General features: G+C 46.6%; 1 protein-coding gene across 1 annotated transcript in view; it reads left to right on the top strand.

Annotated features, from left to right (window-relative positions):
- Window positions 1-6,416: 6,416 nt before the first annotated feature.
- Pax3 (paired box 3) overlaps window positions 6,417-24,739 on the top strand; it is a 92,219-nt gene continuing 73,896 nt past the window's right edge. The window contains exons 1-4 of the mRNA XM_021730009.3: window positions 6,417-6,820; window positions 7,990-8,225; window positions 9,524-9,653; window positions 10,797-10,931. Coding sequence (XP_021585684.1) covers window positions 6,736-6,820; window positions 7,990-8,225; window positions 9,524-9,653; window positions 10,797-10,931 — 586 coding nt within the window. The 5' untranslated portion in view covers window positions 6,417-6,735. The remainder of the gene's footprint in view (window positions 6,821-7,989; window positions 8,226-9,523; window positions 9,654-10,796; window positions 10,932-24,739) is intronic.

Raw genomic sequence — 24,739 nt, 5'->3', positions numbered from 1 at the left:
AATTCCACCCTGTATGGCTGGGGGAATAGCTCAGTGGTAGAGTGCTTGCTTAGCATGAATGAGGCCCTGGGTTTGGTTCCCAACACCTCTCTGCAAATAATCACAAAATAGCACTTGCTCCTTCCTGACTGTCCCACCCGTGTCAACCCAGCAGAAAAGTGCAGCCTCTCCCTTGAGCGGGGCAGCAATAAAGTATACTCACTTTAACAACTGTAGATTTCCCCACTCGAACTGGGGGAGAGAGAGAAGCAAGTGCTTCCAACAGGATGGTGGGGGAGAGGAGGTGGGGGTAACCGAGTGGCCCCCAGGAGGACCAGAGAGCCAGGAAGTAGCTTCAAAGGTTTCTGTAACGACTCTTCGGCCTTTATTTATGTCCCTATTAATACAGTATCCATCATGAAGATATCGATCTTTATCCTTTAAACTGATATGCTGAGAATCAATTAGCCATGCAGATTAAGTTTCTTACATTTCCAAATGTTAATCTTTCAGACTCAGGACTGGTGATATATATTTTTGCAGCCAGATAGTATTAGATTTCGTTTCGAAAAGAAAAGAAGAAGAAAGGCTTTCTGAAGCTCTTTCCTCTTGGGACTACTTGTCTTAACTTTTGGCCCCGGTTGGGTGCTGAACATGCAGGGGCTGGGATAACCCTCATGGAGGTTTTTGAGGACGAAGAACAAAATCGCGATGGTGACCTGTGTGCGGGGGACCGGGGAGAGCTTTCTGCGAGACGGCTCTAGGAGGGCCGTGAGTTAGTCCGAGATCTGCACTCTTGATCTGTGCTCTTGTACTCCACTGTGTCTCTCTGAGTCCTTTCGATCGCTTTCCTTGTCCAAGAGGGTCAGTTTTCATTTTTGCAGAGTTTCCCCTCACGGTTCTTCCACTTCCAATCTTCTGAATAAATATTATTCTCCGGTGCACCCAAAACCTACGACTGGTTTAAAATTTTGAGAGCAGAAAGATTAACTTTTAATTAAAGCAAGAAGTGCATGTTATTTCTTGGGTGGTGGGAGACGGAGAAAAAGTTTTCAATGAAGGGAACAGTGCAAGTCATTTATAGAGAGTCAAAAGCTGAGGAATCCCGGTTCGGTCACGACAACGAGAGTTCCCCCCCCCTTCCTTCTTCTCCCTTCCTAGTGCTCCCCTTTTCTCCCTTTTCTCTCCCCCTCCATCCCTTGATCTAGAGAGAATGTGTCCCTGAGTGAGCGAGCCCTTCTGGCGATTTATTTACGCGCGCTACGCTCTCCAAGGACACCCTGGCGGGAGCTGGGGTCTCCGAGAAGCAGGTGTACCCAGCGTATTCTAGTATCTTGCTGGCGTCCCTGCCCGGGCTCCGCGGGGTCTCTGACCAGATCGCGCCCAGCTTGGCCCCTGGGCGTTTCTCCTCCACCTGTTGCGTTTAGTTCGCTCAGTTGGCTGCGCCGTCTCCAGCTCCAGACGAGCGTTTAAAAGCAAAGGTCCGCGGGTGCTGAGCATACTCGCAGCCGGAAGCCTTGGGCTCCGGTGACCCAATGTGGCTGGAGTCCAGGCTCAGCGGGGAGACCATGGGTTTGAACACTCGTCTTCCAGGTTTCTCTTTTCTAGTTCCTTAGCGCCACCCGCCATCCCTTCCTCTGAAAGGATGGAAGCGGTGGCAGCTCACTGATGGATCAGGCCCTGGGAACGTGGAGAATGGGAAAGTCCGACCTGATTCAAGCGAAATGCTTGTTAACCCCCACCTCCGCCCTACCACTTCTCTCCCCTCCACCACTCCGCCAGACCCTGGAGCGAGGCATCAGTTCCGACTCTTTGAGTCCATGCGATCTAGGGCAGGAGCTTCTGGAGGGGTCATTTGCCCACCTGTTTGCTCCAGCCAAGCTCTCAGAAACCCAGGTAGACCCTCCTGCTTCCCCTATTCGCGTCTGCCAGCTCTGCTTCCGCCGCCACCTCAGACCCTCCAGGCCTCTACATAGGTTAGGCTTTTCCCTTACCAAAGACCCAGGATGCCTCCAGTATCAGCCAGTTCCGGGTCTAAGAAAGGCCTCTTGAACCTTAACTGCCCGCCCAAATGCACCAGGTCCCTTAGCTTGTGTGCCCGCACTCACACTCACACAGCTCCCCCCCAATATGCACCAGAGTAATTACCGAACTTCCTCCCTGAGCATCAAAATCTCCTCCCAAGCATACACTTGGCAAGGTGTGCAGAGAAGACTATTTTATTTATTTTTAAACTTATTGACTTATTTATTTCAAGATGCGTTTCCCCTGGAGAAAGGGGCTCTGTCTTTCTTGTTGGCATAAAAACGTTTACAGACCTAAGTGAACTTCTTAGGAAACCAGTTGCTGTGAGACTCATTCTCTGCCTCCTTCACTGCCTTTCAATGTAATTTTTAACGCACACACTCCCCTTTCCTTTCCTCTTTTCCTTCCTCTTTCCTTCCTTCTCACAAACCATATGTTCCTTATTGAGAATCTGCTCACGAGTTCCCTGCGGCTGCCTCCACTGCAGGGGCACTGCCGGGGCAAACCCACTGCAGCCGGCCCACACCACGTTTCAATGAGGCGTCCAGATCTCCATCCAGTTTCTAAATCCCAACTCCTCCCGACGAATTTTCTGGTGGGGAGAACAGCGGCGCCAATGCTTTTGACAAATAACTGCGGGGGTCCTAATGACGGTCTCTGTGGCTGCGGCGGCAACGGGTTTAAAACGCACCATTTCCCCATCGGTACCAGAGCATCTGGCCTGGAAGTTCGTGATGAGGAACCTGGAGTTTTAATTTCTTCCCGTGAGCACGAGACAGTCCTTCTGTGGAACAGAGGGTTTCACTGCCTTTGCCAACTGCATCCTGAGAGTCACGCCTGGGGCGGAGCGTAAGGCCAGGCGCTTCCCCAGCCCACCGAGCCAGACTCCCAGAGCTCGGCCTCCGGTCTCCAACCTTGTAAAAAAAGCCTGCCGCTAACGCCCCCCCCCCACACGCCCCGACGCACGGACATTATTTTTCTAGTTCATAATTTCCTCTTAAGACCTTTGTTTGTCTGGAAATGAGGTCATCCTTCAGAGGACTTGAGAAGCCTGTGGGTCATGAAACTTCTATACTGGAATTCCCAAATGCAGAGGCTGCTCACAGAATGGTGTTGAGCAGCCCAGATCCAAGGGTCAAAGCGCCATATGAATGCAGATCGATGCATCCAAACCCGCAGGAGATAGCACCTTGAAGAGGATGGTATGTATGCTCCATGAGGCCTGCACAGCCAGGCTGCTGCCAATTGCACTGGGCATTCCTCGGAAGAGTTCCTTTGCAAAGGGGCGCAGGAGGCGACAGCAAGTGATTTTCCTTGTTGTTGAATTATTCTATTATTGTTCTGCAGGCTCCAGTTTCATTTTGCACATATAGGAGAGAGAATGGCACAATCAGTCACAAAGCTGTCTCAGGTTTTCCCGGGATTCATTGTAGGTAATTTTTCTGCCTGCAGAAATGACGCTGCTTCCCTAACCCCAGTTCAGAGCTTCAGAACACTGGCTTTTACCTTCCAAGCCCTACCCCTGGGTCACTCTTTTGCCAATTATTGCGTGTGCCAGAATGGGCACCAGAATTTTGTGGCCCAATGGAACCAGATAGGGGTAGTGGCCTGAGTGGATGTTCCTTTTCAGCTGCAGAGAGGTGAGGCCAGGTGGATTTGACTTCCTGAAAAACTTTGGAAAGAAGGGGAGGCCCAGGCCTCTGAGGTAGAGAGAGTGGCTGAAGTATGGAACTCAGTTCAACCTTTGAAACTTCTAGGGAACCAGGAATCACCAGGCCCTCCCACAAACCTGTTGGGAAGAGGTTGTAGTGTCCTGGGGTATGGGCTTAATTTGGTCTGGCAGCTGGACCCAGCAGCAGAGGTGACCTAGCCAACATTGCTGCCCTGGACTTCTTGGGAGGGAGTTCTACACCACTTGCCCTGGAAAATTTGGCCTCTGAGGTCTTTGGAAGTGGTGCAGTTGTCCCCAGCTTAAGGGTACTCCCCAGACCCCATCTCCCAGGTCCTCAGGGTAGAGAAGGAACAAGGTGATCCTTTGGCTGCTTATTAACTTCAGAGGGCCAGGCTGAGGAAAATCTGGAAAGAAGAAGAAAAGATTCAAACCTCCACTCAGGAGCTTCAGGCCTGAAACCCTCATACATCCTTGGGGCCTCCATTTGTACGTTTTGATAGCAAGTGACTGCTAGTTTTTGAATGCACTACTGGACTGAGATTCCTGGGACCTTGAAAGCCCATTTACATAGCAGCACCTCCTGTTCAAGTGTCCAGGGGAGTTGGAAAGCCAGGGTAGTTCAGGTAAGGATTCATCAGTTTCACACACGGAGAACACTCTGTAGGAGAGTGCAGGGTCAACATCCTGAGGGCTTGGAGACCAAGCTTGGGTTCAAAAACAAATGAGTCTCAGCCCCAGAGGTTTAAAAACTGCTCACCTTGGGTATTTGGGTTGCTGTACTGAGCCCTGTATTTGCCCTCTTTAAATACATTTCAGGTACCCCACTTCCCCAACAAATACCGCTGATCCCAGAAATTGCTCTTGTGGCTCCTCTCAACCTTTGGAAGAAGAAAACATGAGGAAAAAAAAAATCTAGTCCTCAGATGCTATCCATGAGAAGGAGTTTAAGAAATAAAGGGCACAGACTTTGGTGGCTCCCAGTCCTCAAAAAGGAAATGAGAAAGTTTTCCTCCTGACATTGAATTGTTTTATGCAAAACCAGGTTAAACAGGGCTCCACTCCAAGCTGCTTCTCTGCTTTATACTCTGAATGCTCATGGCCCTCCCCAAGGGTGAGTGGACGGGAGGGTTGTCCAGATATTTTCTGGAGCCTCCAGAGGACTGAATTTGATGCTCCCCGGGTCAAGCAAGCCTTTTGACATCAAGCCTAAGAGAAAGCTTGTCTGTTTTCCCTGCTGGGAGTGGGTGTTTAAAGGGCCAACTCGTGGACTGCTGAGCAGTTAAACTATTCCCCTCCAATCTTGCCTTCCGAGTTTGCCTTAATTAGGGGGTGGACAAGGAGGGTTGGGGGGACCAGCACATGTCAAAACTGTCAAAGGAGGTGGGGGAGGGGGACAGAGAAGGAGAGAGGGGTGGAGAACTGCAGGGCAGGAAAAATTCAAAAATTGTAAAAGGAAAAGGGGGAACTTGAAGCCCAGAAGTCATTGTTTCCTTTATTTCAAAGGGAAAAACCTGCCCGATTCTCATCCTTTTGATTGATTAAGGCCCTGAATACCTCACAGCCCCAGAGTGACAGTCCCTGAATAGACTTGAGCGAATAAAGCGCGGGCCAGAGCGCGGGGCTGGCACTCGGGGGTGTAAAGGAGGCGAGTTCGCTGGCACTTACCAAGTTATAAATAAAAGGCTATGCACAATGGTACCTTCTCTAAGGACAGACAGTCTTTACAACACTCCTGGCGTCATATCCTGCTGGGGACACTTCAGCTCCTAGCCAAGACTTCACTCCTTTTATTTTTCCAGCAGTTTAGTCTGAATACCATAATAAATTCCTGAGAACAAACGCTGCAGTCGGGCAAAACTTTAACATATAGACCCATCTCTTCATCAGGGAGCTCTACGTGGAAATTCAGAGCCCCAGCTTCCCAGAAGGGTTTTTAAATCGAGAAAAGAAGATGCTCGTACCTCCTCCGCCCCCAGCCTTAACTAACAGTCTTAGGGCCCAGCAGTGTCTGCCCACCCTTTGAGCTACCCCACCTCACCCTCCAGACTGGGAAGACAAAAGAACATTATTGGTTCACCCCAAGTCTTCTTGAGAGGAACTCCACAGGGGGGGGGGTGACCCCATAAGAGGCCCTGGCTAAGGGGTACTGGCAGACCAGAGGAAGGAAAGTTGAACATATCTCGGGTTCCCATAAATTTTTGGTGGAATTGCGCCCCCTCCAGTGGCAGTAAGCCCAGGGACAGACCCACAGGTGGAAAGAGGCGACTTCAAGAGGGACACCGTGAGAGGCATAGACTCAGAGAAGAAAAGGCACACACGCAGAGTCACACACAGAGATAGAGATAGAGGCAGAAAAATAACCAAGGAGAGAGAGACCAGAGAGATGCACAAGAGTCACAAAGACAGAGAAAGAGACTCCTCTCCGTTTTCGGAGGCTCTCATCACCCTGGGGCTGTCTGTCCCAGTTCCCAGCGGTTCACCCTTCTCTCCCGGGAAGGCGCGCCGCGCAGGTCCCTCTCGGGGCAGGCGGAGGCCTCCGCACAGTCAGGGATGGGAAGAGAAAGTGGCCGCTGTCGCCCAATCAGCGCGTGTCTCCGCCACCCGGGACGGTCTCCCCGTTGGCCAATCGCAGCTCAGGGCTCCTGACCAAGCTTTGGGTGAAAGAACTAATAAATGCTCCCTAGCCCGGATCCCTGCACTCAGTGTCACGACGGGAGGAGACTCTGGCCGCGCTTGCGTTCCCCCCCTCCCTCGCTCGCCGTGGCGCTCTGAGCCCCCTTTCCAGCGCCCCCAGCTGCGGGGCCGTTCGCCCGGACTCGAACCAAACTTTTCCGCCCTGGGTTTGGGATCCTGGATTCTAGGGCCTGCCCGCCCCTTTCCCGGGTTCCACCTCGAGCTCTGGACTTGGAGCTAGCAGCCCCCCTCCCCGCGTCTCTCTCTCCCTCCTGTCTTTTTGGGGAGGAGCTCTTCACGCTCCGGAGAGTTCCCGAGGGTCGCCGCGCTAGCGTCTCTGTTTTGCCTTCACCTGGATATAATTTCCTAGAGAAGCTGCCCCCAGGATGACCACGCTGGCCGGTGCTGTGCCCAGGATGATGCGGCCCGGCCCGGGGCAGAACTACCCACGCAGCGGGTTCCCGCTAGAAGGTAAGGAAGGGCCTGGCGCCTAGGGCGACTGCCCCACTCCATCCCAGTCTCCATAGACTTCTTTGGCGAATCCAGGGATCCCAAACCCCCAACACCTCTTACCCCAAATAGCAATAGTTGGGGGCGAAGGCCCATTCGATTTGATTTTCTATCCGCAAAAGAAGTGTGGTGCTCTCTGCAAATTATTTACGGAGCTGGGCGGCCAGGCCTGCACCCGGCGGGTCCGCTTTCTCGGGTTGTTTTGGAGATGCCGCGTAGTAAGAATGGAGTGAACCGGCTTTGGAGTACCGGAAGTAACTTCTCCACATTCTGTCCTCCCAAACCCGTCTCCAAAGTGTTCTGGCTGCGCCCACATTTAGGAAACTCTTCTTCATTTGGAAAGAAATTTCTGGTCGGGCAAATTGTGGTAGCTAACAGCGGCGGCTCGAACGATCTTATTTATACGAAAATAAGAATTTTTAGTATTAATCAGCTAAAGGTCTATTCAACTCAAGTAGCATCTCAAGTCTCTCTAACTTTTTTGGGAATCGCCTTTTGTTCTGGCTGAAGATTCTGGGAATTCCAGGGAGGTAGGAAGCTTTGCAAACCTGAGCCCTTTCAAACAATCTGCGGCGCCCTTCATCCTCCATCTAGAGCACAACCCGATACCCTGAGCATGAACCGGGGCTAGGTTGTCCACCTGCAGACCCACAGTCTTTGAGTCCCCGTCCGAGATGTAACAGGTGACACGCTGCGCTGCCACCTGTGCCTCCTTTAGAGGCCCTCTCTGACCCTTGGCTGCTGTACTCTAAGACCGAAACTCCGAGGGCTGTCAGCTCGCTCAAGACCCTTAGGGCGGCTCCAGTCGGGCAGATTTGGTGGTGGTTATTTTTAGAGGAAGACAGTCTTCCATATGTTCCAGAGTCTTTCCCCCCAGTCGCCAGCTCTCCTAGGTTAGTTATTTTGCCCTGGTTACTGTCTTCACACAAAGGATGTCTGTCCCCGTGTTGCTTGATAACTTGGAACGAAAATAACTGAAAGAGTGTCTGGCAGTGGAATTTCAGTGTTGGGGCTGTCACATGCGGATTGGCCAGAAAAGTGCAAAATTAGGTGGATTGATCGTTCCTGCTGCTTTCTCTTCTACCTAAGTAACTTTGTCCTCGCCTCTCTTTTTTTCCTCCTTATCCCAGTATCCACTCCCCTCGGCCAGGGCCGAGTCAACCAGCTCGGCGGCGTTTTTATCAACGGCAGGCCGCTGCCCAACCACATCCGCCACAAGATCGTGGAGATGGCCCACCACGGCATTCGGCCCTGCGTCATCTCTCGCCAACTGCGCGTGTCCCACGGCTGCGTCTCTAAGATTCTGTGCAGGTATCAAGAAACAGGCTCCATCCGTCCAGGTGCCATCGGAGGCAGCAAGCCCAAGGTGAGCAGGCGGGCCTAGCCATGCCGCCTCACGGCCTGCGGTCAATCGGGTGGGTAAGAGCAGGCTACCATCTGGGGCTTTCTAAAGAATTATTTTCCAAGTCCATGAAGGTGTGTGTGTGTGTGTGTGTGTGTGTGTGTGTGTGTGTGTGTGTGTGAGTGTGTGTGTGTGTGTGTGTGTGTGTGTGTGTGTGTGACAAGGGGGATTCGGGTGTTGCTCGAGCCCCATGTTTCTTTCCTTATGGGAAAGCTCCAGTGGTTTTGCAATAATTGTTCTTATATGTCCAGGAACCATGAAATTCTCAAAAAACTACTTTAATAAACACGGAAAGCATGCAAGCTGTATGTCCCTACCTGTTGCCTATTTCTTTCCCAAGTGTCTTTCCAGTCCCCAACCCGCTATTCTGTCTTTTACAAAAGGAATCTACTGAGTCCCAATAGTTTCTATCCAACTTTCTCTCTCCCCCAGTGCAAATTGTTTTCGAAGAGTCAAAAGTCAGGGAGGTTAGTTTTCTTTGTAATGAGTTCGAAGTTAAAAAATGTTTATCCTCAAATTATTTTGCTTCTCTTTTAAAAAACAGTCCTACTGGCTAGGACTAAGTGGGAGGAGATTACCCAAGGTCTGCCTTTTCTTCTGATTGTAGAGGGAAGCCAATATAATTTTCAAGTTGCCAAGGGGCAATATCAAGGGGGTTATGGCACACTGAAGACTTTCAAAATTCTCACCTTCCCTCTCTCTCCCAACCTATTCTCCACTTAGGAATCTTTAGCTTTTAATTGGGGGAGGGGCCTCTCTATACATATGTGCTTTCCATTCTAATTTTTTTAAATCTAGATACTTAATCTTTTGCCTCTCATTCTGCTCTTTGGCTAAACTCTTGTGCCCCTCTGGAGTGTCACAAGTTGCCGATCTAATTTGATTTTTCAGCTCCTCTTTCAAACATTCCCCTTTTAGTTTCGTTTTCTGGTTGATTCGGTGTAAGGAGTTGCCTTTATTTCCAGGGATCAGAAAGTACAGCCCCCAGCCCCAAGGTGTTATAATTCTTAATTTAACCCGGTTGTCTGAGGAGCTTATCTAGGCAGGTGGAGTGTCCCCAGGCTGCTCGGGAGTGGGACGATTTCCTGTCTGCCTCTTTCGAATGTGGACTGCCTCAGAGAGTTGGGGTTCTTTGGCCAACCAGGGGCACCTTCCAAGAGGATGCAAGAAGGAGCATCCGGACAGGCCCGGAGGCGGTGGGGCTGCCGAGAGTCTGGCCCAAAGTACCGGGTACCAACGCCGGCCCGCCTGTTCTCTTAAAGCAGGTGACAACGCCTGACGTGGAGAAGAAAATTGAGGAATACAAAAGAGAGAACCCGGGCATGTTCAGCTGGGAAATCCGGGACAAATTACTCAAGGACGCGGTCTGTGATCGAAACACCGTGCCCTCAGGTACTAGGCCCATTAATGTCTCCCCAAGGCGCGACCGTCAGTCGCTATTATCCGGGCGGGTCATCCAAGCCACACATAATCGCCCCAATGATCGATCCGGGTTACTGAGAGGCGGCCTCTCCCAAGGCCCTGAGATATTTACGAACCTGACGATCTTGGCGTTTTATGGAGCGCGGGGTGCGCTGCTCATCCCAGGGGTGGAGGGAAGAGAGGCCGCCGCTGAGGTCTCCCCAAGGAGGATTTCTGTGGAGGAGGCAGGGCAGGAAACGTGAGGCGGAGGCCAAGCGTTTATTAATATTGATGTTCCCTTTTAAAGAGAAACAAATGTTTTGGTAACCCCAACCGAAGGGAGATGGGGCCGCGCCAGCAGAAGACTTTGCCTTTTGCGCAAAAGGAGGGGAGGCATCGGCAACTGCCCGGATTTTCGAGAGTCCAGGGACCATCCGGCGCCCCCGGCAGCCCGGGGGAGGCGGAGGGAGAAGGGCCAGCGCAGGGCCAGCGCGAGGGCGCGCGGGAGGGTTTGTTTTTAATTAAAAGGAAACTCCCTTTTTCCCTCCACGAGAACGATCCATTTCAGAGCATGGATTTGTTTACCAGACTGGAATCTGGAAAAAATAAATGAGAGAGAGTGAATTTTCTTTGATTTTTACAATAGGAAACGATTCTGCAGTTGAAATATAAATCCCTTACAGCCTCAAAAAAGTTGATTAGCAGGGGACGGTCCTCTGCGGTTCTTCACTTAAAGCAAACCGCAGGGCCCTATACCTTCAGGTGCGGAGGAGGCGGGTGGTAGGCTGGGCTGGCGGAAGACACCTCCGAGGTTGGAGAGAGACCTAGAGCCGGAGTCAAGAAGGGGAACACTTCCTACTGGGCAAAGAGAGACGGAGATGGCTTTTCTCAGCCCTAAATTGGAGGCGCACACTTTCCAGGCTTGGTCTTACTGTATCCAGAGGCCCTTAAAAGGCGTTTTGAGTGGGAGAGTGAGCGGATGGCAAAAGATGGGGGTGCCAAGAGAGGAAGGAAACTCACTATCCAAGCTTATGGGGTAGCTGTTCTAGAATTGCGGCTTGAGGTTTGGAGGCTCCCCTCACAACCCCACGCCTCTTAATTGTGGGTGCTCTCTCTTCCTCTTCTTTCCCCCAGTGAGTTCCATCAGCCGCATCCTGAGGAGTAAATTTGGGAAAGGAGAAGAGGAGGAGGCCGACCTGGAGAGGAAGGAGGCTGAAGAAAGCGAGAAAAAGGCTAAGCACAGCATCGACGGCATCTTGAGCGAGCGAGGTAAGCGGCGGTGCGGTGGACCTTAGCTGGCCTCGGTTCTCTGACCTTGAGCTCCGGCTCCTGTCGAAGTCCCTCTTCGTTCTCAGCCACTGTACTCGGGTCTGCGCATTCAATCAAAGACCGGAGAGAGACACCCTCCGCTGAATCAAAAACGTATCTATTTAAGTTTTAATTTTATTTAAATTTTAAACGTTTCTAAATCCTTCTTTACCACTTTCAACCCTTAGGAGTCTAGAACTATGAATTGCGTTCTCAATGGTGATGGGGTCTGTGGAGTCCGAGATTGGGAATCTCTGAGGGATTGTGGGGTTGGGGGAGGGTATAGGCTACTCCACCCTTTAGAGTTTAAAGTAACTTTTTGAAGTAGCTTTTGTGCCCTCAGGAAAAGCCGCGATCTAAGTTTCTGTATTAGAGAGACAGAGCAGGCTCCAGAGAGAGCATGCTCTTGGGCACTGGGCACCCAAAGTTTCCCCCATATGCCGCCCTATGAATGTGCGTGTGTGTATACTTTGGCTGTTTTTCGTTTGTTTTAAATTGGTTTTGAAGTGTGATGGGGTTTAACTTGATGTGTCTGGGTTTCAATCAAAGGGGTCTTGAGTCCTTAGTCCTTAGTGCTGCACCCTCTGTCCCTCAGGGGTGCGGACCACCCACTCCATGTTAGCTGTAGCCTGTCAGCACCTAGAGAAAATCTCCCCCTAGGGGAGCAAGAAGTCAGCCTGCATCCCCTTTACCTGCTTGAGCTTTAAAATTACTCACAGAAAGGAAGGAAAGCAGCAAGAATGCAAGCAAACCTTGGGAGGTGAAGTAGGAAAGATCACTGCAGCAGGAGTGGGGCCCTGAGTCTTCCTTTGCAGATCCTGGCATCTCTTCAAACTCACAAATGGTCCAGCGTCGACGGGTGTCCTGCCTACTCCTAGAGTTCTCTGGTCTTGGTCTCAGACTTTATTGGGCTGGAGTTGAGTTTTGTAATTGCTCTGGAGTGGCACAAAGCTCTATAGCAGGCTTGAAGGAGTCACCCACTTTGATTATCTGGGTCCATGCTTTCACCAGGGTGGTGTCCAGGTTGGAACTGTGGGTCAGGAGGCTGGTCATTTCTTTTACCTTCATTGTCCACCCCTGGGTGCACTGGCTGTTCTTCCAGAGCAGCTGCTTTACAAAGCAATGTGAAATCCACACACAAGGAGCACTTGGATATTACAAACCCAAGTGTCTGATTTAAGGGATAAACAGAGGCATAGATATTCTGAGGCACACTGCAATCAAGAAAAGGTACCCCAAACTACAGGAGGTTAAGCAGGGAAAAAACATGTTGCTGCCCCCCTCCCTTTACAGCTGGGGCCTCACATGAACTCAGTCTAAATTCTTCTTTTTTGGAGGAGTGTTTTTTTTTGCCCAGGTCGATTAGAAGACACACACCTCTTTATCCCAGTCATATGTTCAGCATAGAGGCGCTGGGGTGGGAAGAAAGTGAGGAGTGGAGGAGTCAGTTAACTCCAAACCAAACATTCTCTTGAAGCAGTGGAGAGGAGAGCCCTGAGTTGTTGGAGCCCAGAGAACTGGGCCCATGGCTTTGCTACTTGTTGCTAGAGGCAGCAGCCAGGCAGATCAGCCGCTCCCTCACAGCACAGGCAACTCAGGCCCAGGAGACAAAACGTCCCAAATGAGCTGGTCAAACATTTGTACAACTTTTCCAGCTTTTACAATGAAGGCCTTCTCTACACAATCTACACTTGGAGATGAACTTGGGAGACAAAGCCCGGAGAGTCCATTGAAACTCACACTTTAGCTTGGCCCAGACAAAGCTCCAACTCGGAGCAGCTTGATGTGAACAAAGGAAGGCAACCTTTTTATAATTCAAGGAGAAAAGAAGAGAAAACAGCTCCACAAAGGGCCCAGAATAGACATTATGGGCTTGCAATGAGGGATGAATTATTCAATGAGCCCCAATAGCTGCTGCGCCAGGAAGTTTTATGGACTCTCCAGCGTGGAAAAAGTGGCCATTTCACCTACAAAATGTTTCTAGTCTTTTGGGCTGTCTAGCTGGGCCGGCTGCCATTCAAGGGCAATTGCTACCATTTTTAAAATCAGAGTATTTTCCCCATTGAGGGCTGTGCGGATGAAAACACACACACACACACACACACACACACACACACACACACACACACACACACACACACAGTCAGGCTGAAACCTAAATTTAATTTGGGGTTGTCAAGGAAGATGCAAAGTCAGTCTCCTCAGAGCCTCCAGCTCCCTTTCCGGATGAGCCCTGGAGGGCAAGAGGGGCCCAGAGAAGGGAGAATTAGATGCAGTTTGAAGTCTAAAAACCTCAAAAATTCCCCTCTGTTGTTTGGGCATCCAAAGTCTCAGGCTGCCCCTCTTGTAAAATAGAATGAATGTCAAGAAAAGGCTTCTAGCGCCTTGCGGGAGGGGGCAGGGAAAAGCGGCGGAGGAGGGACTTTGGGGTGTCCTGTCCCCTGCGGTGTGCTCTCGCCGGATGTTCCAGCCTGGGGTAGGCCTGGCGGGTGCTGCCAGGACTGATTTTTCGTGGGACATCTTTAACCCGGGGTCTGCTCGGCAGACACTAAGACACGGGGAAAGAGGTACCCTGAAAGAGGTCAGAACCACCGCCTTCTTCTTTCCAGGGTCTTGCCCTTTCTCCTAGATGGTCCCCTTTGCCTTCCCAACTTTCCCTTTTCTCTCGCCCTGTCCTAAAGCAGCGCAGAGTGCGGACCTGAGGCGCTCTGGCCCGGGCGACCTGGCGCGCACTGGGAGCTGGGTCCATCCTTCCAGCTCCTTCGCCCGAGGGAACGGACAGGGTTGGGTGGCTCGGGAACACCCAACTCCCCCGCCCGCGCCCCTGGCCGACACTGAGATGGGAGCAGGCGCAGCCGGGGGAGCCAAGCTCCGGCCCAGGCATCGGGGGCTGTGAGCACGGCCTGCGCTGCGGCCACTCAATGGGCGCCTCTGTCCTCCCCCGGCGCGGCGGAGCGGGCCCGCGGGCGCCGCCACAATGGGCTGTGCCCCCACTCCTGCGCCCTGCGCCAAAGCGCCGCGCCGCGCCGCCCCCTCCCCTTCGCTCCGGCCGGCTCGAAGCTTAGCTCGCCGGGCTGCAGCCGACTCAATTGCCTCCTTTATGTCCTTCTCACTTTCATCTAGACACAGCCCGCCTCCCCCTTCTTCTCCTCTTTTTTTCCCTCCCTTGCCTGAGGCTCACATTAGTGAAATTTCTGCAACCTCCCCCCATTTTTTTTTCTTATTTTAAAGAAAGCCCTTAACACAAAAGCGGTGACTAATCAATAGAAACTGCTCCTTCATTATCTCCTTCTCCTCCTCTTCCTCCTCTCCTCCTCCTCCCCTCCTCCTCCTCTTCCTCCTCCTCCACCTCCTCCTCCTTCTCCAGCAGGGTGACGCTTTTCCTGTTTGTGAGTTTTGGGCAACATTTTTGCTTTGTGCCGTAATGGAATTAGAGGACAGATGAGGACTGTAAATGGACACGCGACTGCAAGACTCTCGCTTAAATATTTAGATGCAACGTTACAATTACTGACTTGTTGTAGCGGCTTTGAAGTGGCAGTTCGGGAGTGCAAGGGGAAAGAGGCCAGATTGCCAAATTGATGTTTTGATTGGGACTGGAGATACACTTTCCTAGGACTCCCCCCTCCCTTTTAAGAATCACAAGCGAGCATGGGAGGTTTGTAACAATTTCAAAGATTAAGCTCAGAGGCTTCGAGTGTAGGTTGGTTGAGGTCTTCTATTCCTTTCGTACTTTCGTATCTCCCCCCTTCAATTGATGTTGGTAAAAAAGAGAGTTTTTTTTTTTTAAAGTTAAATTTGAGAAAGTAAAAGTGACAAAAGCTTTGCTGGAGCCCCTGTTTTGTTTGTAAGCTTGTGATCTTAACGGATTAAAATTAACGAAGACAAACGACTTCCGATTTTTTAAAGATATAAACCAATTAAAACCGCAGAAAGTGTTCTAAATTCGTCTGAATACTTCACTTCCCGTGGATGCCCGAAAAGAGCACTTTTATCAGGGAGGGAGTGCTGTAATCCAGAGAAAAGCAAGGCCACTACTTTGCCCCAGTTAGCAAGGAACAGCATTTTGGCGTAAGGCTGGGACGCAAGGCGGAGGACTAACTTTCCCACAGATTAAAATAATGAGGCATGGGATCACAGGTTTGTGGGATCCGAACCTTTATTAAAGGGGACAGTCCACCCTCTCCAAGTCCATTTGTCAGGATCAGGAATTTGACCTCAGTACCCTTTCTAATCATGAAGGTACATTTTATATTTGCTGAATACCTTACAAAACTCAACCAGAAAATCCCTCCCACTTAAAAATGTACTGGAGATATAAGAACTCGCATTAACTTAGGACACCACACGATGTCCTTTTTGTCAATCTAGGGGCAAGGTTTTCCCTGCTGGAACAGTGTGAGAGGAGATGGCAGAGTTCGGCTGGTAGCCTTTTCTTTTTGGTGGCTCCTTTGACTTGGTTGACCGCGGTACGCTTACTTTCTAGCCTTATTGAAAACATGCCGATTTTCTAATTAATGCTTGAAATCGTATGTTTATTTTGGGGTTTGATGTGATTGTTGATAGCACCGGAACGGGAGGAATGGGCTTCCAGTGTATAATAATTACTGAAGGGTCATTTAGGAGTCCCCAGGGCTGAGCAATAAAACCCACCCGGGCGGCGAGGCGGAACCAGTAAGTGCGCGCTTCAGGCGAGTGGAACACACCGATCAATCACGTGGATAGAGCGTGGCCACCAAATCTGGAGGGTTTCAACCTCCACAAACACGTATGTTTTGAGGACAAAGCAAAAATCTTTCCTCACCCTCAGATTCAGTGTTTTAAGTTTCGCTTATGCAAATGGCCAATAAAAGTCCCAAACAGCAGCAGCAGCCGGTGTGAGAGCGAGTTCCGCCTGGACCCGTTAAGTTCGGCGAGATTCTGGGACAGATAATTTATTTATGCGGGTAAATAAAGATTAAGGAATCATTAAGAATGTACATATATAACTAACGAGACACTAAAAGGCAATTAAGCAGTCAGTTTAATGTCTTATCTCACTGGCTGCTCTGGGGTTGTTTTACAACTAGGAATTAAAATCTGAAAAGGAAGTTTTCAGCAGCTCTGGCCAAATATTGATTAAGTAGCTGTTTGTTGATACCATTGTTACGCATTAAAAGGCTGGGAGCGAGGCCCCTCAGTGGCCATCTTCTATTGTGAGGGATTCTTAACCACAGAGATCAAAGCAGGATCATTTCAATTTATCTGTCTTGGAAAATCCTCCTTTTCCTCTGAAACCTCTAAGGAGGAATTGACCAAATTCTCTTTAAGAAGTAGGAACTGAAACCAGTTACAAGTCGTTGGCTTGTAGGGAAGACTCATGGGGTGTTTTTAATTATCCTATGGTGATTTCTTGTTTAGAACTGAGGCTAAGATGGTGATTTTTTTTTTTTTTTTTTGGTTAAATCGATTCTTAGTTTGAGGTGGAAGGCATCGGAGTTTCTATCTGCCTGTTGCTAAATTTCTAAATAAGGACGTTTCTCTAAAGTTGTGTTCCAAGCTGGACAGACATGGAGAAAAGATGTCAGATTTTTATTGTAAAACTAGGTGGAGAAATGATTAAACACGCAGGAACCTAGAAGTTATATTGGCTACATCTTTCTACATGTGTTTCTGTAATTTTTGTGTTTATAGTTGGTTAGATGATTCTCTGGTATATTTTAAACTCCCTATAATGTAGGACTAGATATGTGTTTGTTTGTGTGTATAGTATGTGCATCATTGGAGTTTATTTATATATTGGTCACTAAGAATTATGCTGGCACTAAATTATATCCAGTTGCACAAAGTCAAGATTTATTTGCCCCATGAATTGCACTTTCTAAAGTCATCAGAATCTGAGGTGCACTGTAGTCTCCCAGTTCACGTTCAACTGTTGAGAGCCAGGAGCAATACTGCCCTGAATCATTTTGTGACATTCCTGGCTGTTGATTTTTAGCTGAACTATTAGACTTTTGTTTGTTTATTTAAGAACTCAGTAGATTTGCATTGCTTTTTCCTTTATTATGAGGGTAAAATTCTTGCAAGGACTCTTGAAAATGTCATCTCTGTGCTTAATTTGTAAATTCCAACAAATCACTCTAAGGATGGAAAATTTATGCCAGATTCAAACTTTGGATATTCAACTGTGCATCATGAATCTGTCTGTGTACGTTGTTTTTTTTTTTTTTAAATGCCCTTCTCTGTGCATCTCAATTCTAAATAATTTGTAATTTTTTAAGAAAATTAGTGTTTACTCTTGAACAAGATGAATCTTGATACGCAAAACAGAATATTAGTAAATATGTGTTTTTAAATATGTGTTTTCTATTATAACCCTCCAATTAATTAATAATCATCTATGTTCAGATGATATATAATGTTTAGTACTGATCATTGCAGTGTAGAACAACAGCCTGAGGTAGATTAAGCTAGAGGAGTGAAAAACGTGTTAGCCTATGCGTTCCTCTACTGCCAGGGAGACAGCAGATTCGAGTTGGGCCTGATCTTAGTACCCAGACAAAATTGCTGACCAAGAACTGGCTGCCTCCAGTGGGGGAGCAGTGATCTTGAAGGGTGCTGAGAAAGTGAAAAGGAACTTCAGACCTTGCCATTCCCCTAGAAGATGAACACCAGAGTGGGGACAGAGTCACCTTACGGCTGTCCCCTGCCTTGTGGGAAAAGATATTTTTGCCTTATTCACACCAGCAGAGTAGAAGATGCACAATTCATCTGTTAGTTGCAGAACTACCCTCGCGTGTCAGGTCAAGCACTGAGTTCCAGTAATGGGAGTTTCAACTGGAATCAGAGCATCTCTCTTTTAAGAAATCTTCTTTCAAATTATCTGTGCTGGGATTGCATTTTGAACTAAGGAGAATATATATAATTTCTAGTTCTTGGTGGGGACATACATAGTTATCAAAATTCCTGTTAGCATTGTAAAACATCTATTTAAGTGAGATGAGTTACAAAGTTCACCACTGTCAAAGAGGTAATTGTTGAGGACAATTGAGTAGGTTTTTACGAAGTATTACTTACCCACAATGCCTCATTTTTCTTTCTTTCTTTCTTTCTTTCTTTCTTTCTTTCTTTCTTTCTTTCTTTCTTTCTTTCTTTCTTCTTTTTTCTTGCTAAAAACTAACAAAAGACCAACAGATAATTTCTTCTATGGAAACAGATACTTCTTAAAAATATATTGTATTTTAATAAAGAGTATCAGTGTAAGTTTTAGAATTTGCTTTGGTGCCCTTTCCTCCTAAAAAGGAAAATCTTAAGAAAACATTTTACCTTTAACATTACATATAACATTTTAAATTTTGCTGCAGGATTTTACATAAAGTGAAATAGAATAAAACACCTCTTTTGGTGTAAGGTGACTTGATCAAAGTTGTCTGAATTTTATGTCCTCTTCTTTTGGTGGCAGTTGAGAAATGACCTCCCCTAGTAAGACAGAATAGAATATATGACAGTATCAAAATAGTTATGTGTTTGTAAATCCTTAAACCTATTCACTACTTTTTTGACTGGGCTTTCTTATGTATTCTTAACTGACTAGTGTTACTGCCTTCCTTTTATTCTTTCTCTTTTTGGTACTGAGGACTGAATCCAGACCCTTGCACATGCTAGGCAAGCGAGTCTATCATTGGGCTCCCTCCCCAGCTCTATAACAGTATATTAATGTCAACTCTTGATTCTAGGAGCTAATTCCCCAATCTTCCTGGACCTAATTCAACAGATTCCATTTAAAAGTAGCTTATCGGGCTGGGGTTGTGAGGTAGAGGGCTCGCCTAGCTTGTGTGGGGCACTGGGTTCGATCCTCAGCACCACATAAGGTAAAATAAAGACATTGTGTTTACCTATAACTAAAAAATAAATATTAAAAAAGTAGCTGATCAAAGTGCCTTGCAAAAAAGGAAGGGAGACTCTTCTTGGCTGACCAAGACAAGACGGAGGGAAAAGAACTACGATTAAGTTTCAGCATTTAACAACCTATAGGATCATATTGAGAATTCAAATAGTCTAGTTTTATGTGGAATTAAATGCACTTAAAATATTTTTATAATCAGTTATATGAATCTCTGGAAACAACTACAGTAAGTGGATTTGGTCTTATGTCATTAGATGGGCACTATAGGTTAAGTTAAGGTAGTATAGTTAACAGGCTGGGAATGTGGCTCAGGCGGTAGCGCGCTCGCCTGGCATGCGTGTGGCCCGGGTTCGATCCTCAGCCCCACATACCAACAAAGATGTTGTGTCCGCCGAGAACTAAAAAATAAAAATATTAAAAATTCTAAAAAAAAAAAAGGTAGTATAGTTAAGGAAAGAAAGTTAATTTCTGTGCAATTTGTATTGCAGCTTGAAATTGGTTTAGTTTACTGTGTACTTGCGTGATTAACACTGATATGATCACATACATATTTACATTTTTAACAAAATAAATGTTTGTGTTTTGTGATTTTTATAGACATGCAGATATATTTTAAAGTACAGCTACCATAGCCCTCTCCTCCTCCTTTTTCCTAGTGTAGACATGGGGTCTGTTTTCCAAATATATTTTTGTTTTTATATTTGTTCACTTTTATGCTATTCATTTATTTTTGGGCTGTGGATGGAACCCAGGGCCTTGCACATGCTTGGTATGTATTTCTACTCCATGAGCTATAAACCATAGCCTCATTGTTTTTTAAGTACATTGTTAAAATATATTATCATGATTAAGAAAATTATGTCCAAAGGGTAGGTGCATGTGTGGGGGTGTGTCTCAGTTATGATTGTCGAGCTTAACTTGAACTAAAGAAAATTAATTGGCCTGATTTATTCTATTATAATAAAAGCAATAGGTTTCATTTTCTGAATCCACACATTTGACTGTTTTCCTGATTGAGGGTCACTAGAGCAATGAGTTTCACCTGTTCTGATTTAAACACATTCCAACGTACACCTTTTCTTGCCTTATAAGTGCATGGTACCTAAGGCAAAAGTGACTTGTTCTTGCATCACAGCATTGCTCTGAAATTGAGACCAAGCACCTTTCAGGTGTGACCTCTTGAACTTCAGTTTTGACATCTGTAAGATGGGTACATCATATCAACTTCCCAGAGTTCTGTCATAATAACATGAGAAAATGCATTGCATGTTATGTGCAAATTACACCTACCCTAGCAAAACTCAAAGTCTTGGGTGTGGTGGAGGATACTCTGAACTCCCTGAAAGTGAGGAGCCTATAAACTAACAGATGGGCTCTGCCCAAGGGCAGATAAGAGCTTATTTCAGGGCTTAGCAGCAACAATGAGGACCAAGAGTGCTTGTGCATGCACAGGCGCACGTGCATGCACACACACACACACACACACACCCACAAAGTCCACTTTTACCATACCAAAAAAATTAAGTTTATAAACTACTGTGCAATGTAAAAGACTTTATTGACTTTAATGAGTATGAAAAACAATAAAATTCTAAAATCTTTCACAGAGTTGGAAAGGGATATTTCATAATTATTTTTCCTCCTGGCCTATCAAGATTGCTTTTCTCTTTTAGACAAACTTGGCTTTTGCAAAACTCCTTCAAATTAAACTTTTCTTTGGGTTTCATGCTCCCCGCCACCCCCGAATCAAAGTTTTGACAAGTTGCTTTTTTGAAAATGGATGTCACAATTTTCTTCCTGAAACTCCTTCATTTTGTGACATCTTCCTTGGCCTCCCCCCCCCCCCCCGCCTGCAATTTCTCATTACATCTATACCCTCTTGAGCCTGCTTCGTGGTTCTTAAATGCCTTCAGAGTTCTGCACGTGAGATTGCGTGCATTCTCCATTCTTTGTGCATGATTCTTCTTAATTCCCTTTCCTTTAAAACTGCAGCTCAGAAATTTTAAGGAAACTTTCCAAAATAGCATTCTTTAAACCAGTGGGCAAATTTCAATGACTTTTCCATTTAGATTCCCTCCATTCGGTCCCATCTTCGCCCCCTCCCCCCCCAAAGTTGGGAGCGCTTGTGTTATTGGGGCACAACGTGAGAAGAAAATAGCCTGCTGGGTAGGCTCTTGGGGCTGGAGTGCTCCTGCCCCCATCTTTCTCCTTCAGGAGCAGCCTGACAGTACAGCCACTGGCTGCAAGAAGGTTGTTTTCTTATCCCCACATGCACTGGGCTGACCTGTCTCCGAAATAGGTCAGGCTGGGGCACAGCCAGTTTATGCAGCTGTTGCGGCTTAGGCGTCACAGCAGGCAGTCAGGGCTCCTTGGCCTGCCGGGCCCCCAGTGAACTGATAAAAATTCGCTGCAGAGCATGGAACCTTCCTCTGGACAGTCCAGGCCCCCTGAAGGCTTTGAGAGGCAAGGGGACTCCTGGATTATGTGAGCCAAACCTCAGCCTCCAAAGGGAAGTGTTCTTTTATTCTAAGGATTGTATTCTTTCATCGACCCTAACACTCAAGTGCAATATATTCTTTGTCAGGATTTATTTTTTTCAAATCCTTTATTTTTGAGTGAATAGAATATTCACTTTATACAAAGTTCATAAGATATAAATGAATATGCAATGATAAGTTTCTTTCCACTTTTGTCCAGAAGCTTGTCTTTCTGGAGACTGTCTGCATAATCTCGCAATTATATCTCTCTTTCCCTTTCTCCTCCCCCCAAACAGAACAACAACAAAACAAAACAAATCCCCAAATCTCTTGAGCTGAGGGTGTGGTTCAGTGGCAAAGCACTTGCCTAACTGTTCAGGGCTTTGCTTTCTTTGCCCGGCACCCACTCCCTACAAATAATAATAAATAATAATAATAATAATAATAATAATACTTTCTTTCCTCCTTTTGCAGAAAAGATAAAGTAGATAAAATATTTTGCATATTATTGCATTTTTTTGATACTGGGGAAAGAATCCACAGACACCTGACCTCTAAGCTACATCCCCAGTCCTTTTTATATTTTTTGTTTTGAGACAGCATCTTGCTAAGTTGCTGAGGCTGGCCTTGAACTCCTTGCATCCTCCTGCCTCTGCTTCCCAAGGCACTGGGATTATAGGCATGTGCCGGCACCCAGGTTTTTACTGCTTTTTATTTTTTGTTTTTGGTGCTGGGGATCGAACCTAGGGCCCTGTGCATGCAAGGCAAGCACTCTACCAACAGAGCTATATCCCCTTTACTGCTTTTTTGAAACTTTAAATTACATCTCAGCAATTATACTTCACATTGTAGGTTGCCTGTAGGTTGCATGATATTCTATTGTTTGGGCAAACCACGATTTATTTCATAATGTTTATATTGTTTCCAATCTAACAGCACCATTTGGCACATTTGTGAGTTTATTTATAAAATAAAGGATGCCATTTGTAATATTGATAGTATTGGTTGGATTTGGAGTCTTCATTGAGAACAAATGGTGGGGTAATTTAAAAGCTTAGAGCAGAGCATGTTTACCGACGGGTACTTGTGCTACAAAAACAGGATTTTTCTTTATGTACTATACTTAAGTAGGAGTTTTGATATCATTATTCAGACTTGTTTCACCAACAAAGTCTGCCTTTTGGAAACTCCACCAATATTCTATAGTTTCTCCAAATGGTACATTTCCTAAATCTAAGGAAAGATTTTTTCTTCTACTTATTGGTTCCTCTTTTATTCTTTTTTTTTGTTTACTGTTTATTTACTTTCAGCCTCATCAAGATTAGTGTATGTTATGCTTACTTAGTTTTTTGTAAATGTAGAAATTATGGAGAGTTTTCTAACAGTACAGAGGCAACTTTTTCTGATTATTTAGTTAAAAAAGAAAAATTGTCATCCAGGGTCACCAAATTAAGTTTGAACTAGTAAGTAATAGAACATGGTTTTAAATTTCTGAATTTTTAGAAGTGCTGAGCTGATGCTCTAGTGTTTTTTTGAGCTTGGTAATGGCTGATTTTTTAATGTCATAAATTTTTAGAGAATACATATTGATTTTAGGGAGAATGTATCCATTCCCTTCTATGCACAAAAGACTTTTTATGTCTTCACATACCTTGCTTCCCTCAACTCATTTTGGCCTATTTTTCCCTTAAATCTGATGCTTGGGAATTCAGTTGTTGATCCCACTTAGTACCTGGCTTACCTAAGCTGAGAGTCAGAGTCTGAAATGGGCCAGAAAGAACTGCTCTCCAACCATCTGAGAAAAACAAGACTCTCCAAACCTCCTGAGAAAACGGGAGATGTGGACGCCAATAAATATTACAAAAGAAATGTATCAAGTCATCCCTACTTGGGACTGGGCTGTTCAGAAATAGGAAAAAAAGTTAGGGGCTCAGGATTTCTTTTTGAACATCAAAATTTTAACTTTTTTTTTTTTTTTTTTAATGACAGAAAAACAAAAACAGCTCTTCTTGCAGCAGATCCAGAACACCCAGCACACAGCCTGCCAGGGGAGGCAGGAGAGTGTTTCCCTAATGCTAGAAGTTTTGTGTGTGCTTAGCTCTGTGCCCTGGATTCCCTCCCTGCTTACCCTCTGACTTGCTCATGGAAATCTAAAGGAGTCAGTTAGGGGATGTAAACAGGCCTGGCGTTAAGTGCATCTGCAAAGAGCTGAGAAGAATCAAAAGCAGCTTTTCTCTCTCTCCCCCAGCTCTGTGCGTAATTTGGATTGAATCAGCCCCATAATTTGTGGCATCTGATTACTACCTGTAAACGTATACAGCTCTGCACATAGGGAGAAAGGTCTAGGGAGGGTTAATCCTGACGAAGAAAATTTTGATTTGTTTGCCATGTTGCTGTGAGGTTCTCAACAGAAATTTAGGCCATGCAAAATAAGTCGCTTCCGGTTTGTGAGCACAACACATCGACACATCCTCACGTTGCTGTTATCCAGACAGGTACAGGGCAATGGCAAGCACAGCCATTCTCCAGGGAACTGGATAATGTCAGTGAACAGGTGTTTTGTTGGCAGAGATACCCCTTGGCTTCTGATTTGTAAACTTACTCTTCTTTAAAATTTCATCCGGGAGAAATGCTCTAATTTTCCATTCCATGATTCCCAAGTAGATGGGACCTCGGAGTCAGGAATCATTGGCTATGGAAAGTTTTGGGCCTTCTCACATCCTCTTGGACTGTTTCTAAAGGGGGCTGGGAATCCATTTCAGGAAGTGAAGCAAATAAATGGAGGTCTCCCCGGTGCCTCTGGGGGACTAGTGATCTGTCAGGGCAAAATGGGACTTGGGAACCTGTCCAGAGTGGAAACGTTCCAGGTGGTAGATTTGCTTGGATTTTAAGCAGACAGGGCACATCTGTGGCAAGTGGATGCACAACACATATTTATCAGAGGGCAGTAAGTAGAAAGGCAACTTCTATAGTTACTTCCTGGAAGCCAGTGTCAGCTTGTGGTCACTAGACCTGCCAAGCTCTGAATACTTGCTGAGTTTTTGTCTGGTAGAAGGCAAATGGCAGACTTAGGTCAGAAACTGCAAAGAGTCAGACTTCCGTGTGCAGGGGCTAGAGGGATGCCTAGGTATTGGGCAAGTCTCTCCAGACAGAGAATGAGCTCAAGGTCTAGGCCAGGATGGAAACACAAGACCTGATTTATCTGGGATTCAGTTTCTGGACTCTTCTCAATGAACTTTTCAGAACTTGGCATCTCTGTGTCTTCTCCTCAATTCTGGACAGTGTCAGCAGATCTTGTGTGTTCTTGAATAAACGGCCGGTTGATAATTGGGTTGTAAAAGTCTCATAAGTGGTCAGTAGGGTGTAAGGGAATACAGCTCTTGTGAAGGTCAGGGAAGGGACTCATT

This window comes from Ictidomys tridecemlineatus, chromosome 7 (genome assembly GCF_052094955.1).
Source record: "Ictidomys tridecemlineatus isolate mIctTri1 chromosome 7, mIctTri1.hap1, whole genome shotgun sequence".
NCBI classification, from domain to species: domain Eukaryota; kingdom Metazoa; phylum Chordata; class Mammalia; order Rodentia; family Sciuridae; genus Ictidomys; species Ictidomys tridecemlineatus.
The sequence above is the reverse complement of the archived record's forward strand: the minus strand, read 5'-3'. Positions and strand labels throughout refer to the sequence as shown.